This window comes from Orcinus orca, chromosome 3, assembly GCF_937001465.1.
Source record: "Orcinus orca chromosome 3, mOrcOrc1.1, whole genome shotgun sequence".
Taxonomy (NCBI): Eukaryota; Metazoa; Chordata; class Mammalia; order Artiodactyla; family Delphinidae; genus Orcinus; species Orcinus orca.
The window spans coordinates 15,843,056-15,858,990 of NC_064561.1; the positions used below are offsets into that span (position 1 = coordinate 15,843,056).

The window sequence follows — 15,935 nt, forward strand, 5'->3', positions numbered from 1 at the left end:
TTTTGTGTGTGTTGTGAATTGTCAGTACAGTTTAATTTTTCCCTATGGGTAAGTGGTCCAAGCACTATTTATGAAGACAACATCCCTCCTCGATTTCTCAACACAGACAGCACAGCAACAGACGAAATTGTGGTGGCGGAGAGGGCTCTGGGAGGTGGGCGGAGGGGGGATTTGTCCCTGGTGCTGCAGGAAACCACTGCTGCAAGGAGCTCTTGCTGACCTCACTACTAAATTCCTCTGATGCGGTAAATATCGCTGCACTGGGATCCCCTTATCTTGAAAACTATATAGCCTCACAATCATTCTTGACTACGGCTCCCAGGAAGCGCTCTCACCGCGCTTCTGCAAGCAAATAGCATATTGGCTGTACCTTGCCTTTGGAATCTGGCTGCTATTCTACCATCCAACCACCAAAACAGAAATTTGCTTCAATTTTCATTGTTAATCAACATCTCTGATTTTTCTCCTCAGATTACTGCCCGTCCAAGGAAACCTCTGACTCTCTCTCAAGAATGTGTACTAATTTCCCCACATAGTCTCGTACCACCTTTTATCAGACCTGGAATTAGGAACATGATACAATTGTGCCATTTTAACTCTTTCACAAAAGTTTCACTTGCCCAGCGTTTCTCACCAGGACTTAGCTGTGGAAATGTCTTCTGCATGTTCATTCTCTTACACCCTAATCTTACTGAACAATCGTACACAGCCTAATAATTGATCCATCGGACTGTCTGAGTTGATAATCACATCATCAGCAAATTCTACCTTGAGTTTTTCTAAACCCTTTGCCAGTGATTCTATGCTCCTCCTGAATCCGCTCAGTGGCTACAGAGGCCCACGTGTGTTCTCCCTCACATCAAAGATTTCCAGGGACACGTTAAGTGGGATGCTGCTCTTGTTTTTGCTGTTGTTGTTGTTGGAGGAATTTTATTATAACGTTAAAAAAAGAGCCCTTTTTTTTTTTTTTGTGGTACACGGGCCTCTCACTGTTGTGGCCTATCCCGTTGCGGATCACAGGCTCCGGACGCGCAGGCTCAGCGGCCATGGCGCACGGGCTCAGCCGCTCCAGCGGCATGTGGGATCCCAGCGGCATGTGGGATCTTCTCGGACCGGGGCAGGAACCCGTGTCCCCTGCATCGGCAGGTAGACTCTCAAACACCGTGCTACCTGGGCGGCCCAAAAACACTTTTGTGCAGTATTTTAAGAATTATATGGCAGGAACTGGTGCTCAGTTTCCTCACATTTTTTGCCTGGATTTGGGATGATCAAATTTCATCAACCATTTGATTCTCTACTCGTTCAGAGGACCACATCCTTTTGCATTCAATCTCTTAATTCCATGCTTTATATATATTAACTTTGCCAACCTTCAACACAACGTGCAATCCTGGACTAGGACCCTCATCACTGACTCCACCCCGTGGACGCATGGCTGAATTCCTTTTGCTAACAATTCGTTTATGATTTTGGCTGTGATATTTGCAATACATACGTCTGGAATTTCATTCATCCTTCCTGCCTTTCTTCAGTGATTCTGGTATGCATCGATGTTATGTTCTGAATTTAAAGAGACTTATGGAGTGCATCTCCTTTTCCTATCTCTAAGACCATCTCCACAAGCATGGAATAACAGTTTTCCAGGATAGTTTGTAGACTGTACCAGAGAAGTACCAGGTAGTTCTTGGGAAGATTTTTCATTATTGGTCCTACTGACTGACAAGTCATACAACTCTTTGAGTTTTCTACATCTTCTTGTGTCAGTTTTCATACAGTTGTCCAGGATTTAGTCAAACTTCACAACTTTTCAAAGCTTTTATCTTAGAACACTCTCTAATACTCTCCGAATGCCACATTTTACAGGAATGCCTGGTCGGATCTGGGATATCTATAGACATCCATAAATCATCCTGTGGTCGCACGGTCTTAAACAGTTACGGGTTGGCACCTAGGAGTCAATGTGGAATGGCAGCCCACCCCTACTCAGCATGAAGGCTCTCTTCACAGAAGACGAGTAACCTGATTTCATAGACTGCCCTGTGTTCCAGCCACGAGGCAGAGACACTCACTAACCTTTAGGAAAATGCAACGAAATAAAGACTGCTTTGCCAGTCAGAGTCTGCTGCTAGTACACTAACTCCTCATTAGCAAAGCAGACTGATGGGTCAGTAGCGACGTTTTCCTTTCTGTCCCTAAATTCATCAATATAACACCATTGGGAACACTGACCCGCAGCATCCAAACTGTTTGAAGACAAAGGCAAAATCCTATTGCATTTAAGAAGATCACCCTAAACAGCACAGGGGACTCTGTTCCAATCCTCCTTTCCTCCTCCCTTTGCAAGATCGTGACAACAAACTTCGCCTATCTTCTGCTACCTACAGCCAACCGGAGCTTCCCTATTCAGGAAATTGAAGGAAGGGCGTTGCAGAAACCTCAAATCTGACCATCCAAAGTTCACTTCTAAAATAATTCCAAGCGGGACTGGGTGGCCAACATCTGCGCTAACCTGTGATCAATGAAATTGAAACCACATCTGGCAACCCAAGATCCGGCATGAGCCATGTTGTTGGTGTCAGGAAAGAAGTACCATGGGAGGAAAGTCACATATCCCCAGGACTACCTCAGACCCCACGCATCAGGAAGAGCCAGGGTCCCGATACCAGGAACAACAGGAAGGCTCTGGGCAGGTGCTAAGACACTGTGACTGGGCCTTACCGCATGGAGACAGGTGGACACAAATGGCCCCTATCCATCCATGCCCACACTCTCCATCCATCCTCCCCCGGGTCAAAATGGCTATAAATGTGGGACGTGGAAGACTGGGAGGCTACAGGCGAGTGAACACCCATCTGTGGAGGCCGCAAGACCGTCCCCTCATCACCTCCAAATAGGCTAGCTCAGTATCCTCCTCCAGGACTGACCTGTGACATCCAGGTGGAAGGAGACCTTCTGGCCCCCGGCATCGCAGCTGTACTCCCCGGCGTCTGCCTTGCCCGCCTGCTGCACCACCAGCCGCCGCCCTCGGCCCGTGGCCTCCACACGCACTTTCGAGCTCGAACTCAGCTTCTTTCCATCCTTGTACCACGTCACCTCCGTCTGGGCCTGGGCCACCTCGCAGCTCAGCGTGGCACTGGCCCCCGCCACGGCCTGCACTTCACTGCGTGCCGGCTGCTCCTTGGCAAACACCTCCTTGGGCTCTGGGGACAGGGAGGGATACACGGGTCAAGGACACCATCACAGGCATGAAAGCAGCCATGGGCAAAGGAGACCTGAGTGGGGAGCCGTGGGCCAGGCGGGTGCGAGGGGTGCGGAGGTGGGGTGGGGGCCAAGCTGGAGACTTCTCTAGGCTCTGCACCAGCCGTGTGCCCTGCAGAAGTGCCCCTGCCTTTCTCAGCGACAAGTAACACAAGTGACACATTCTCCCCCGGGTCCACGTGAGCTGGTCCGAGGGGTGGGGGGGTTGGGGGAGGCTGCGCTTTGGAAGAGACTTCTCCCCTGCTCATGGCTTCTGCGGGGTCACATGCAAGTGTTCCCAAACCTTCCCAGATGGGGCCACAGTCTTCTCCATACGCCTAAGCAGGGAACTTTGCACCTGCAGTCCATGGAAATCACTGAGGCTCGGTGCCCTGGCCTACACTTAGTACGGTCAACTTGTGGCAATCTCTGGGGAGTGCCGGCACCTCCCCGTGGCTTTCTTTTCCATTGTCGGAGGAATAAAGAAGCTGAGCGCCTTTCCCCGAAAGACCCGGGTCCCCATTACTCTTTTGTTCTTCCTGGGGACCCAATTCATATTTTTGCCTACTCACCAATAGTAGGCTCTCTCTTCTCTCCATCTCTAGGCACTCTTTATGCATTGAAATACTAGAGAAGGACAGACTGCTAGCTTTCAAGGTTATTCCCAACTGTGGGACTCCCATTTTCACTATGTGATGAAGTCCTCCAATGAATCAAAGTTTTTCCCTTCAAGTGTGTCACCGATGTCCATTTCAGCCCTTTCAGTTTGGAGCATTTGTGTTCCATTTAAGAAATCTTCCCTTACCTTCCGTCTTTAAAGAAACCACGGTATCACCGGACTGTCTTTTGGTTTGTACCTTTTCACACTGAGGTTTCTAACCCACCACGAGTGTACTTTTGTGTGTGGTGTGAATTGACAGTACAGTTTAATTTTTCCCGATGGGTAAGTGGTCCAACCACTATTTATGAAGACAACATCTCTCTTCAACTTCTCGAACACAGAGCACAGTAACAGATGAAATTGTGGCAGCGGGGAGGGGGCTGGGATGGGGGCAGAGGGGGGATTTGTCCCTGGTGCTGCAGGAAACCACTGCTGCAAGGAGCTCTTGCTGACCTCACTACTAAATTCCTCTGATGCGGTAAATATCGCTGCACTGGGATCCCCTTATCTTGAAAACTATATAGCCTCACAATCATTCTTGACTACGGCTCCCAGGAAGCGCTCTCACCGCGCTTCTGCAAGCAAATAGCATATTGGCTGTACCTTGCCTTTGGAATCTGCCTGCTATTCTACCATCCGACCACTCAAAACATAAATTTGCTTCGATTTTCATTGTTAATCAACATCTCTGATTTTTCTCCTCAGATTACTGCCCGTCCAAGGAAACCTCTGACTCTCTCTCAAGAATGTGTACTAATTTCCCCACATAGTCTCATAGAAACTTTTATCAGACCTGGAATTAGAAAAATGATACAATTGTGCCCATTTACCTCTTTCACAAATGCCACGGGGAATACTGACCTGCAGCATCCAAACTGTTTGAAGACAAAGGCAAAATCCTATTGAATTTAAGAAGATCACCCTAAACAGCACAGGAGACTCTATTCCAATCCTCCTTTCTTTCTCCCTTTGCAAGATCGTGACAACAAACTTCGCCTATCTTCTGCTACCTACAGGCAACCGGAGCTTCCCTCTCCAGGAAATTGAAGGAACGGCGTCGCATTAGCCTCAAATCTGACCATCCAAAGTTCACTCCTAAGATAATTCCAAGCGGGACTGGGTGGCCAACATCTCCACTAATCTGCAATCAATGAAATTGAAACCCCATCTGGCAACCCAAGACCTGGCATGAGCCATGCGGTAGGTGTCAGGAAAGACGTACCATGGGAGGAAAGTCACATATCCCCAGGCCTACCTCAGACCCCAAGCATTAGGGAGAGCCAGGGTCCCGATACCAGGAACAACAGGAAGGCTCTGGACAAGTGCTAAGACACCATGACTGGGCCTTACCGCATGGAGACAGGTGGACACAAATGGCCCCTCTTCCTTCCACGCCCACACTCTCCATCCATACTCCCCCGGGTCAAAAATAGCTATAAATGTGGGACGTGGAAGACTGGGAGGCTACAGGCAAGTGAACACCCGTCTGTGGAGGCCGCAAGACCGTCCCCTCATCACCTCCAAATAGGCTAGCTTAGTATCCTCCTCCAGGACTGACCTGTGACATCCAGGTGGAAGGAGACCCTCTGGCCCCCAGCCTCGCAGCTGTACTCCCCGGCGTCTGCCTTGCCCGCCTGCTGCACCACCAGCCGCCGCCCTCGGCCCGTGGCCTCCACACGCACTTTCGAGCTCGAACTCAGCTTCTTTCCATCCTTGTACCACGTCACCTCCGTCTGGGCCTGGGCCACCTCGCAGCTCAGCGTGGCACTGGCCCCCGCCACGGCCTGAACTTCACTGCGTGCTGGCTGCTCCTTGGCAAACACCTCCTTGGGCTCTGGGGACAGGGAGGGATACACGGGTCAAGGACACCATTTCAGTCAGGAAGGCAGCCCTCGGCAAAGGAGACCTGAGTGGAGAGCCGTGGACCGGGGGGTGCGAGGGGTGCGGAGGTGGGGTGGGGGCCAAGCTGGAGACTTCTCCAGGCTCTGCACCAGCCGTGTGCCCCGCAGAAGTCCCCCTGCCTTTCTCAGCGACAAGTAACACACGTGATGCATTCTCCCCCGCGTCTGCGTGAGCCGGTCCGGGGGTTGGGGGTGTCGGGGGAGGGTGCGCTTTGGAAGAGACTTCTCCCCTGCTCATGGCATCTGCAGGGTCACACGCAAGTGTTCCCAAACCTTCCCAGATGGGGCCACAGTCTTCTCCATCCGCCTAAGCAAGGAACTTTGCACCTGCAGTCCATGGAAATCACTGGGGCTCGGTGCCCTGGCCTACACTTAGTACGGTCAACTTGTGGCAATCCCTGGGGAGTGCTGGCACCTCCCCATGGCTTTCCTTTCCATTGTCTGAGGAATAAAGAAGCTGAGCACCTTTCCCCGAACATCTGGGGTCCCCATTACTCTTTTGTTCTTCCTGGTGACACTATTCAAATTTTTGCCCACTCACTAATAGTAGGCTCTCTGTTCTCTCCATCTCTAGGCACTCTTTATGCATTGAAATATTAGAAGGAAATATTGCTAGCTTTCAAGGTTATTCCTAACTGTGGGACTCACATTTTCACTGTGTGATCAAGTCCTCTGATGAATCAAAATTTTTCCCTTCAATAGTTTCAGCGATGTCCATTTCAGCCCTTTCAGTTTAGAGCATTTGTGTTCTATTTAGAAATGTTTCCTTACCTAAGTCTTTAAAGAAACCACGGTATCATTGGTGGGTTTTTTGTTTTTACCTTTACACTGGGTTTCTACCCCACCACGAGTTCACTTTTCTGTGTTTTGGGAATTGCTAGTACAATTTATGTTTTTCATATTGTTACTTGGTACAAGCATCTGATGGGGATACTCTGATAAACTTCTTCTTTGCACAATTCTTCTAGGACAGAAACTGTGGGGTCATTATGGGTGCATTCCTCATCCCTCCCAGGTGAGGCCAGAGTCTTTTCCCACAGGAAAATGCAGGGCATGTTCTCATCTGCAGTGAATGACTTTTGCTGAAGTGCTACCCTCACCTACTCTCATTGTCAGCAGTCTGGTGGGAGTGAAATGTACCTCCTGTGGCACTCTTTTGCATTTTTTGTGATGATTCAAAATAAAGACCCATTTCTGATGTTTTTGGTCATCAGTGTTTGGTCTTCTGTGGTGTCACTGTTCAACGTTTGTGCCCTATTTTCAATAGCACTGTCTGCCATTTGTATGTTCACTTTAAGGACATTTTTATTCATACGAATGCTAGGCACTGACAAGTGTGTGTGTTCTAAATGTCTTCCACATCTGTGTGGTTTGCCTTTTCAGTACTTCATGCTATCTTCTGATGAATCTATAAATACATATTTAGTTTTAAGGTAGTCAAATATGTCAAATTTTTTTCATTATGGTTAGTGCACTTGTATTTTACGAAGTCATTCTTTGGGACTTCCTTGGTGGTATAGTGGTTAAGAATCCACCTGCTAATGCAGGGGACACAGGTTCGAGCCCTGGTCCGGGAAGACCCCACATGCCGCAGAGCAACTAAGCCCGTGCACCACAACTGCTGAGCCTACTCTCTAGAGCCCGTGAGCCACAACTACAGAGCCTGCGAGTCACAACTACTGAAGCCTTCACACCTAGAGCCCATGCTAAACAACAAGAGAAGCCACCGCAGTGAGAAGCCCGCACACCACAGTGAAGAGTAGCCCCATCTCGCTGCGACTAGAGAAAGCCCGCATGGAGCAACAAAGACAAAAATAATAAATAAAATTTTTCTTAATTATTTATTTTAAAAAAGAAAGAAATCATTCTTTAGTCTGAGGTAATTAAAACCATCTGTTATCATCTAAGAGTTTTATGATTTTCCCTTCTATTCTGTCGTGTTTAACCCAACATGAGTTGACCATGGGGGATATGAATTACTGGCCTAATCGTTTTTCTATATGGTTAAATGGTTTAAGTGTCATTTATTAAAACCATGTTGTCTCTACTCCTTGCATGATTCCACATTTTTTTTAAAAAAAAGGAGCAGGGGAATGTGGGCATCCATTCATGTGCAGATTTGTGTCGGAGATCACTACTCTGGTCTTTTGGTCTGTGTATCTATCCTTGCAATGAGACACTATTGTATTCATTACTGTAGCTTTATAACAATCTTGATATTGGTATAGCAAATAACTCACTTTTTGCTCTTCTTCAATAGTGTATTGACTGTACATGGTCTTAGCAATTTACTTCTGAATTTACAAAATCCCCACTAAACAAACATTTGTTTGGATTTTAATTGGTATTGAACATTTTTTATTCTTCCCTGGATTTCTACCCAACTATTTAGAACTTCTTAACTGTCTCTCAAAACATTTTTAATAATTCCCCCCCCCACACAGAGCCTCTCACCACCCTTTATTAGATTTGGAATTAGAAAATGATTCTTTTGACGCTATTGTAACTCTTTTAAAAATTTCATTTTCCAGATGCTTGTTGCTACTATGTAGCCGTAGAAGTGTTTTCTTCATATTGATTTTTTTACATGGTAATCATTCTCAACTATCTTATTAAGTCTCATAATTTATCCTTTGGATTAATCATATTATCCATGAATTCAACTTTTGTTTCTTCACACGTTTATGTCTTTTACTTTCTTTTCCTCCTATCTCTGTTGTACAATGTTGGTTAAAAGTAGTAACAGTTGGCTTCCTTGTCTGGTTCGCTATCTCACAGACAAACTTTCACTTTTTTGTGCGCAATTAGCTGGTTTGTCCGCAGCGTCATTTATCAGATTACGAACTGTTTTATTTATAATTTGTTAAGAATTTTATATCATGAATTGATGCCAACTTTATTAAACTTTTTTTCTGTATTTATAATGCCAAATCTTACCAAATACTTTATTCTGCATATCATGAACAGATTGCTTTGCTAATGTTTCTAGTGTTTGAACAGCCTTGCATTTCTGGACTATGACTTTTATCACAGTGTATTACCAATTTTCCTCTTAATATATTGTTAAATTTATTTTGATAATATTTTGTTTCAGATATTGGTCTTGATATCCATAATAGGTTGGTCTGTAATTTTAATTCTTAAAATTTTTTTGTCAGATATTTGTATCAATGTTATGCTATCTACATGAAACAAATCAGAGACTGTTTATCTCCATTTTCTATTCTCTAGAAGAATATCCATGAACATGGATTTTCTTTCCAAAGTATTTCATATAATTTACCAGTGGAACTACTGGGCTTAGATCTTTCTCTATGAGAAGATTTATCGTTATGGTTCCAATTATTTAAAAGATTATAGGACTGGGCTTCCCTGGTGGCGCAGTGGTTAAGAGTCCACCTGACGATCCAGGGGACACGGGTTCGTGCCCCAGTCTGGGAAGATCCCACATGCCGCGGAGCGGCTGGGCCCGTGAGCCATGGCCGCTGAGCCTGCGCGTCCGGAGCCTGAGGCCACAACAGTGAGAGGCCCGCGTACCGCAAAAAAAAAAAAAATATTATAGGACTACTTGAGTTGTTGAATGTTTCTTGTGTCACTTTTTATATAGTTTTCTAAGAATCTGATCAATTTGTCAAAACTTTCATACTTATTGCCATGAAAAAATATTGTCATATTCTTCTAAAATACCATTCTTAAAAGATATATACATGTTGGTATAGGAGAAGCTACTATTCCTCTCCAAGTCTAAATCTATAAATCAGACTCCATGGGGAATTCTGACATAGAATGTTCTAACAGAAAACAAAAGGAAATCACTATTTGCTTTGAAAAGAGAATTCCAGACCTCACATGTGCATATCTCAGGCACATATCAACCAACCCTCTGGTCTCTGTTTACTTTGCACACATATTGCAAGAAAAATGGATCTAGATTTTGTTACATGTAGATGCACAGATAACTTCTATATCCATGTGCAAGGAAGAAAGAGTGTTCAGAACACCTAAAACTTTGATAATCCATAGTTCAGTCTTGAGATAAATCCAAGTATGACTGTGTGGCAGAAATTTCCCCTTGTCCTGGCTTAATGAAATTCAAACATCTCTCCCTAGTGTGAACCCACATGCGTTGCTAGGTGACGGCGTCTAGGAGCTGTCAGGACATCCAGGAGGAGCAAATTCACATACCCACAGTTAAAAGACATCTGGTCTACCTCAGACCCCAAGTGCAAGACAGAACCAGAGTCCCAGACACCAAGGAATACCCAGAAGGTTCTGGGCAGATGCTGGGAACTGAAGAATGTGCATTACTGTGTGGAAACACCACTCAGGGTTTATAGGAACACCATTATCCCTTCTGTTCACAGCCTACCCATCCAGCCTCCCTTGGTCCAGCCATGGGTATGAAAATGGAGGTGGGAGGACAGAAGGCTAAAAGAGATGAAGTCTAGTGGGAAGATCATCAGGTCTGTTGGGGGATGCAAGCCAGTCCCATCACCTCCACACAAGGCTAAGTTACTGCCTCCAAGGACTGACCTGTGACATCCAGGTGGAAGGAGACCTTCTGGCCCCCGGCCTCACAGCTGTACTCCCCGGCATCTGCCTTGACCACCTGCTGCACCACCAGCCTCCGGGTGCAGCCCTTGGCCTCCACATGCACTTTTGAGCTTGAATTCAGCTTCTTCCTGTTCTTGTACCACATCACCTCCGTCTGGGCCTGGGCCACCTCGCAGCTCAGTGTGGTGCTGGCCCCCACCACGGCCTGCACCTCTTTATGTGCTGGCTGTCCCTTGATAAACACCGCAGAGGACTCTGGGCACAGAAAGGGAGACACAGTGTCAGAGACACAAAGCTGGTACCAGCCTGTGAGACCAAAACTTAAGAGTTCAGTAAATTTTCTCCTTGGAGCCAGTGATGCCATGTGCCCAGGAAGGTGTAGAGTTGTGTTTACAAACATATATCTCAAGTGTACATTTTGGTGATGTTCTGACACAAGGTCAATTCCTAAGGCTGGAGGAAAGTGGCCAAAGTTATTCTAGCATCTGTCACAGCTAGTTCATTGTCTTTCCCATGTGACAGTCACCTCTGGCAAGCAGGTTGGGTTGTGTGCACTTGTATCCCCTATATGTATAAATACATATAGGATCTCAAAGAGTCCATGCTGTATATGCAGTCATTCATTCATTCATTCATTCAATCACTGATGCAACTAATGTCAGTGGAGGGCCCATTATCTGCAGGCACTATGGTGGTGCTGGGAATGCTATACCATAGCTGGAAACGTGAGTAACACAGTCTCTGTTCTTACAGATCTTACCTTCTACTGAGGAAAAACAAACAAACATACAAACATGAAAATGATTTAATGCTACGGTCAATGCTGTGATGAAATAAGACAGAGTGATGCGCTAGAGAGAAGGGACTGACGACAGTGACTTAGATTTGGTGGTCAGAGAAAATCTTGGTAAGGAGTAATGTTCAGGTGAAGTGCTAAATGATAAAAGGGAGGCAGCTTTGATGAAAGCTGAGGGGAGTCATTCTAACGGAGATGAGAGCTAGGGCCAGGGCTCTCCTAGAAGGATAGATGTGAAGTGAGTGAGGAAGGTAAAAGGGAACTGCACTTTTGGAACCACACTGGGCATCTGATTTTCTCCTCTGGACACTGCTGCTCCTTGGTACAGCATGATACTAAAAGGCATAGGGCTGCTACTACGAAAGAGGAAACCTGGTCAGGCTATGTACACCTTGTATAAGCAGAAAGATAAAGTTAGAGATTGAGGAGCCAAGCCTCCAGGAAGAATAGATCTGGTAGAATTGAGCCCCACACTCAGCCACATTCCCCTCAAGATGTTTGATGAGCTCCACAACTGCATGGCCCAGGAGACTACCAAGCCAAGCAGAAAACCTCTGAAAACTAGAGCACACGTTTTAGCACCTTGCATTACCAGAGACAAAGATCAGAGTTGAGTGTCTGCCTGAAAAGAGACCCCCCTCCATACCCCAAGTCTCTGTAGAAATCCTTGGAGGACTATGCCCAGGAATGGGGGCAAACCAGAGACAGATGACCCTGATCAAAACGGTAATGCAGCCTTGAGTCAGTGCAGTCCTTGAATAGACTAAAGTTCTTAGTTGTTCTCTCCCTCCCTAGCAAAGGAAATACTGATCCTCTGTCTGAAGTAAGATAACATCATCCATATTCAAAAAGTTTTCTCAAACGATGTCTGACAGTCAACTGAAAATTCACTGGCATGCCAAGGACAAGAGTGAATAGAAATCCAAAGAAAAGCAATATCAGATGATCAGACCAGGATATAACCATGATAATATTTCTTTAATGTGAAAGAAAAGAAAATATATCAAATACAAAAATTTTACTACAGAGTCTAGAATCTATAAGAAATTAAACAAATGGAAATTATGAAACTGGAAAATACAATAACTGAAAGTAAACACACTATAAATGGGTTTGACAACAGATTAGATATAGGAGAATAGAAAATTAGTGGATTGGAAGACAGATCTAAAGAAAATATCCAGACTAAAGCAGAGAGAGAAAAAAAATTAAGAGGTGGAGAGAAAGAGAGATACATATGAGACATGTGAGAAACCACACTCTATGGTTGAGGAAAGACAAAACTCCACAGACTCAAAATGCTCTGCAACCCTAACCAGGATGAATACAAAGAAAATCACACTTAGGTTCATCAATGTAAACTGCTGAAAATCAAAATCAAAAACAATACCTTAAAAACAACAGGAAAATTTAAAAATGACCCTTGAGGGAACATAATATGTATGACAGTAGATATTCCAAAAAAATACATGGAATCTGGAAGACAGTGGAATAGTCTCTTAAAAACATTTTTTTAAATATGGGCAGGGGATTGTTAAACTGTAATTTGATAACCAGAGAAAATAGCCCTCAGAATATTGGGCCTAAATCCTGGCTCTGTAATTCTCTGGCTATGTGAACTTTGGCAAGTTATGGAATTTCCTTGTGCCTTATCTTAAAATGGGAATAATCAGAATTCCTCTTCCTGAGGTGGTTGTGAAGTTTAGACAAGTAAAAAGACAAGAAGCACTTCATAAAATCTGGCCCTTGGCATGTAATTAATACCCGCTAGCTGCTATGTGGTAAGTTTTGTGAGAAAACACACTTTTAGGTGGCATGACCACACACCCCTACTCCCTAATAATTAAGCTGAGGAACATAAGAAGGACCTCAAGGAACCCACCTGTGATGTTGAGGTGGAAGGAGATCTTTCAGCCCCTGGCCTCTCAGCTGTATTCACCCAGCATCTACCTTGCCCACCTGATGCGCCACCAGCCTCGGGGTGCAGCCCTTCCTTGGCCTCCACACACACTTTTGAGCTTGAACTCAGTTTCTTTCCCTCCTTGAACCATATCACCTCTGTCTGGGCCAGGGCTACCTCACAGCTTAGCATGGTGTTCACCCCCACCTCAGCCTGCACCTCCCTGCATGCTGGATGCTCCTTGGCAAATATCAGTGTGGCCTCTGGGGACAGGGAGGAAGACGAGACAATCAAATTTCTAGAATTGGATGAGGGCCCACCTTCCGGATCTCAAAACCATGATGCCTTGGCCACAAGCCAGTTCTATTCCTAACTTTCTCAACACAGAGAACTTCACACTCAGAAGATGTACAAAGCAGGGAACAGGTTAGTTCTCAGAATCTGAAGGTTCCCAGTTCAATAATTTTCACACTGGTATATGTTACAGTTCAGGCTCTGGCATCTACTTAGCACCTGTGATCTCATAATTACCCTAACAAAGAGAGGCATCATTTGTGGCTGGCATATCATAGCATTGGTATTTTCAGGGAGAATTTCTTATACCATGTCACCAAGAACAGGCAATACCCCTGAGTCACAGGAACACTAATATGTTAATGCAGTCTACAACTTCTAGCAGGCCAGTCACCATTAGTGTAATCAAATCCTTGGCCTTGGGAATCAGATGCTGCTTTTTATTAACTTACTCTATTTGCTTGACATCACATTACTCTAGAACAGAGGTCCCCAACCCCCAGATCACAAACCAGTACCAGTCCACAGCCTGTTAGGAGCTGGGCCTCACAGCAGGAGGTGAGCAGTGGGTGCGCAAGCAAAGCATCATCTGCTGCTGCCCATTGCTTCCCATTGCTCCCCATCACTCACATTACCACCTGAACCATCCCCCCATTGCTTGCATTACCGCCTGAACCATCACTTGCATTACCACCTGAACCATCCCCCCCATAGCTCACATTACAGCTTGAACCATCCCCCCTCCCTGGTCCGTGGAAAAATTATCTTCCACAGAACTGGTCCCTGGTGCAAAAAAAAGGTAGGGAACCACGCTCTAGAACCCATTCTACTACTCTAGACTTGATTTTCTTCTTTATAAAGTATATTCATTGGTAATTCTTTCAGTGAGATTTTATGAATGATAAATTCTCTCCATTTACTCTCTGAAAATGTCTGTATTTCACTTAACTTTTGAATGATAGTTTAGCTGGATACAGAATTCTAGATCAACAGTTATTTTCCCTCAGTGCTTTGGAGACTATAACATCTTTTCTGTGCTCTTCATTGCTGTTGAAAAATCTACAGGAAGAATAACTATCATCCCATTAATCCTTTTTCCCTTTGGAGGTTAAGATCTCCTCTTGGTTTTTGGCCTTCTGGAATTCACTAGCTGTGAATTTTTTTTTTTTTTTACAATTCCCATTATTTCTTATGAATCTTGACGTTTAGGATTCATGTCTTTTACCGTTTCTTAAATTTCTCCACATTATTTCTTTCATTATTTCATCTTCCTCATTATCTCTAGTCTCTCCTAGAAGTCCTTTTAGACATACGTGTGGCCTTCTACTTCTCTTCTCTATGTCTGTCATTCTCTCTTATTTTTTACCTCTTTGTGATTCATCCTGAGTAATTTTCTCAGATCTATCTTCCAATTCAATAATTCTATCTTCAGCTATGTCTAATTTGCTGTTTATCCCTCCACTGAATTGTTATTACAAAAGTTGTGTTTCTTATTCAAGAAATTTCATTTGGTTCTTTAAATCTGCCTGTTCTTTTTCCTAGTATTTCACTTTTTCTTACATTTTCTAGTCTTCCATACATATCTTTAATCATTTTAAGTAGACTTATTTGACATACTCTTTCAGATTGTTTTTCTATCATCTGAAGTTCCTGAGTGGAACTTCTGATCTTCTAATACTGCTCTTGTTTGTAAGTTCCAACTCTCATTTATATTGGATCATTCTTCTGGTGCTTAGATAATTCCTTTTATTTCTTATATGACTTAAAATACAAATGCATAAACAATAATTATAAAACTATAAAGTTAACGGACACACTATGTATGAAGACATAACTTGTGACATTAACAACATTCAGCTTGGGGCACAACCTGTAAAGAAGCAGAGGTTTTCTATTGAAACTAAGATGATATAATTTCAAACTTGATTATTACAAAGTTAGATGTTAATGACAATCCCCAGGGTAATCACTAAGAAAAAATGAATGTGCATATACATAAGGAAATGAGAAAGTAACAAAAATGGCACACTAGAAAAAATAAATTAATCATAAATGACAATAATGGAGAAAATAATGGCAAAAAGATATGACATATAAGAAACAAAGAGTAAAATAGCAGAAGGAAACACTTCCTTATAAGAATTAACTTAATACAAAATGAATTTTTTAAATGCTGTCTACAGGAGATTCACTTTAGATCCAAAGATACAAATAGGTTGAAAGTGAAAAGATACTCCATACAAATAGCAATCAATAGAGACCTGAGGTGGCTATACCGTCAAACAAAAGGAAAAAAACATTACAAGACATTATATTTAATATATACAGATATAGATTAAGGATGTTATATATTGATTAAAAGGGTCAATTCATCAAGAAGATATCACAACTATAAACATAAGCACAACTAACAGGAGAGCTCCAAAATATATGAAACGAAAACTAAAAGATTAAAGGGAGAAATAGACAGTTCTCCAAGAATAGTCAGAGACTTCAGTACCCTACTTTCAATAATGGATAGAACAACCAGACAGATCAATAAGGAAATAGGACATGGATAACACTATACAAGAAACTAGACCTAACTGACTT

General features: G+C 43.9%; 1 protein-coding gene across 3 annotated transcripts in view; it reads right to left on the bottom strand.

Annotated features, from left to right (window-relative positions):
- Nucleotides 1–15,935, bottom strand: part of OBSCN (obscurin, cytoskeletal calmodulin and titin-interacting RhoGEF) — a 146,700-nt gene that overhangs the window by 111,212 nt on the left and 19,553 nt on the right. For all 3 annotated transcript variants that reach the window (XM_049708314.1, XM_049708315.1, XM_049708316.1), the window contains exons 7-9: nucleotides 10,333–10,608; nucleotides 5,457–5,732; nucleotides 2,925–3,200 (exon numbers count right to left, since the gene is read on the bottom strand). In XM_049708314.1, the coding sequence (XP_049564271.1) occupies nucleotides 2,925–3,200; nucleotides 5,457–5,732; nucleotides 10,333–10,608 (828 nt within the window). The remainder of the gene's footprint in view (nucleotides 1–2,924; nucleotides 3,201–5,456; nucleotides 5,733–10,332; nucleotides 10,609–15,935) is intronic.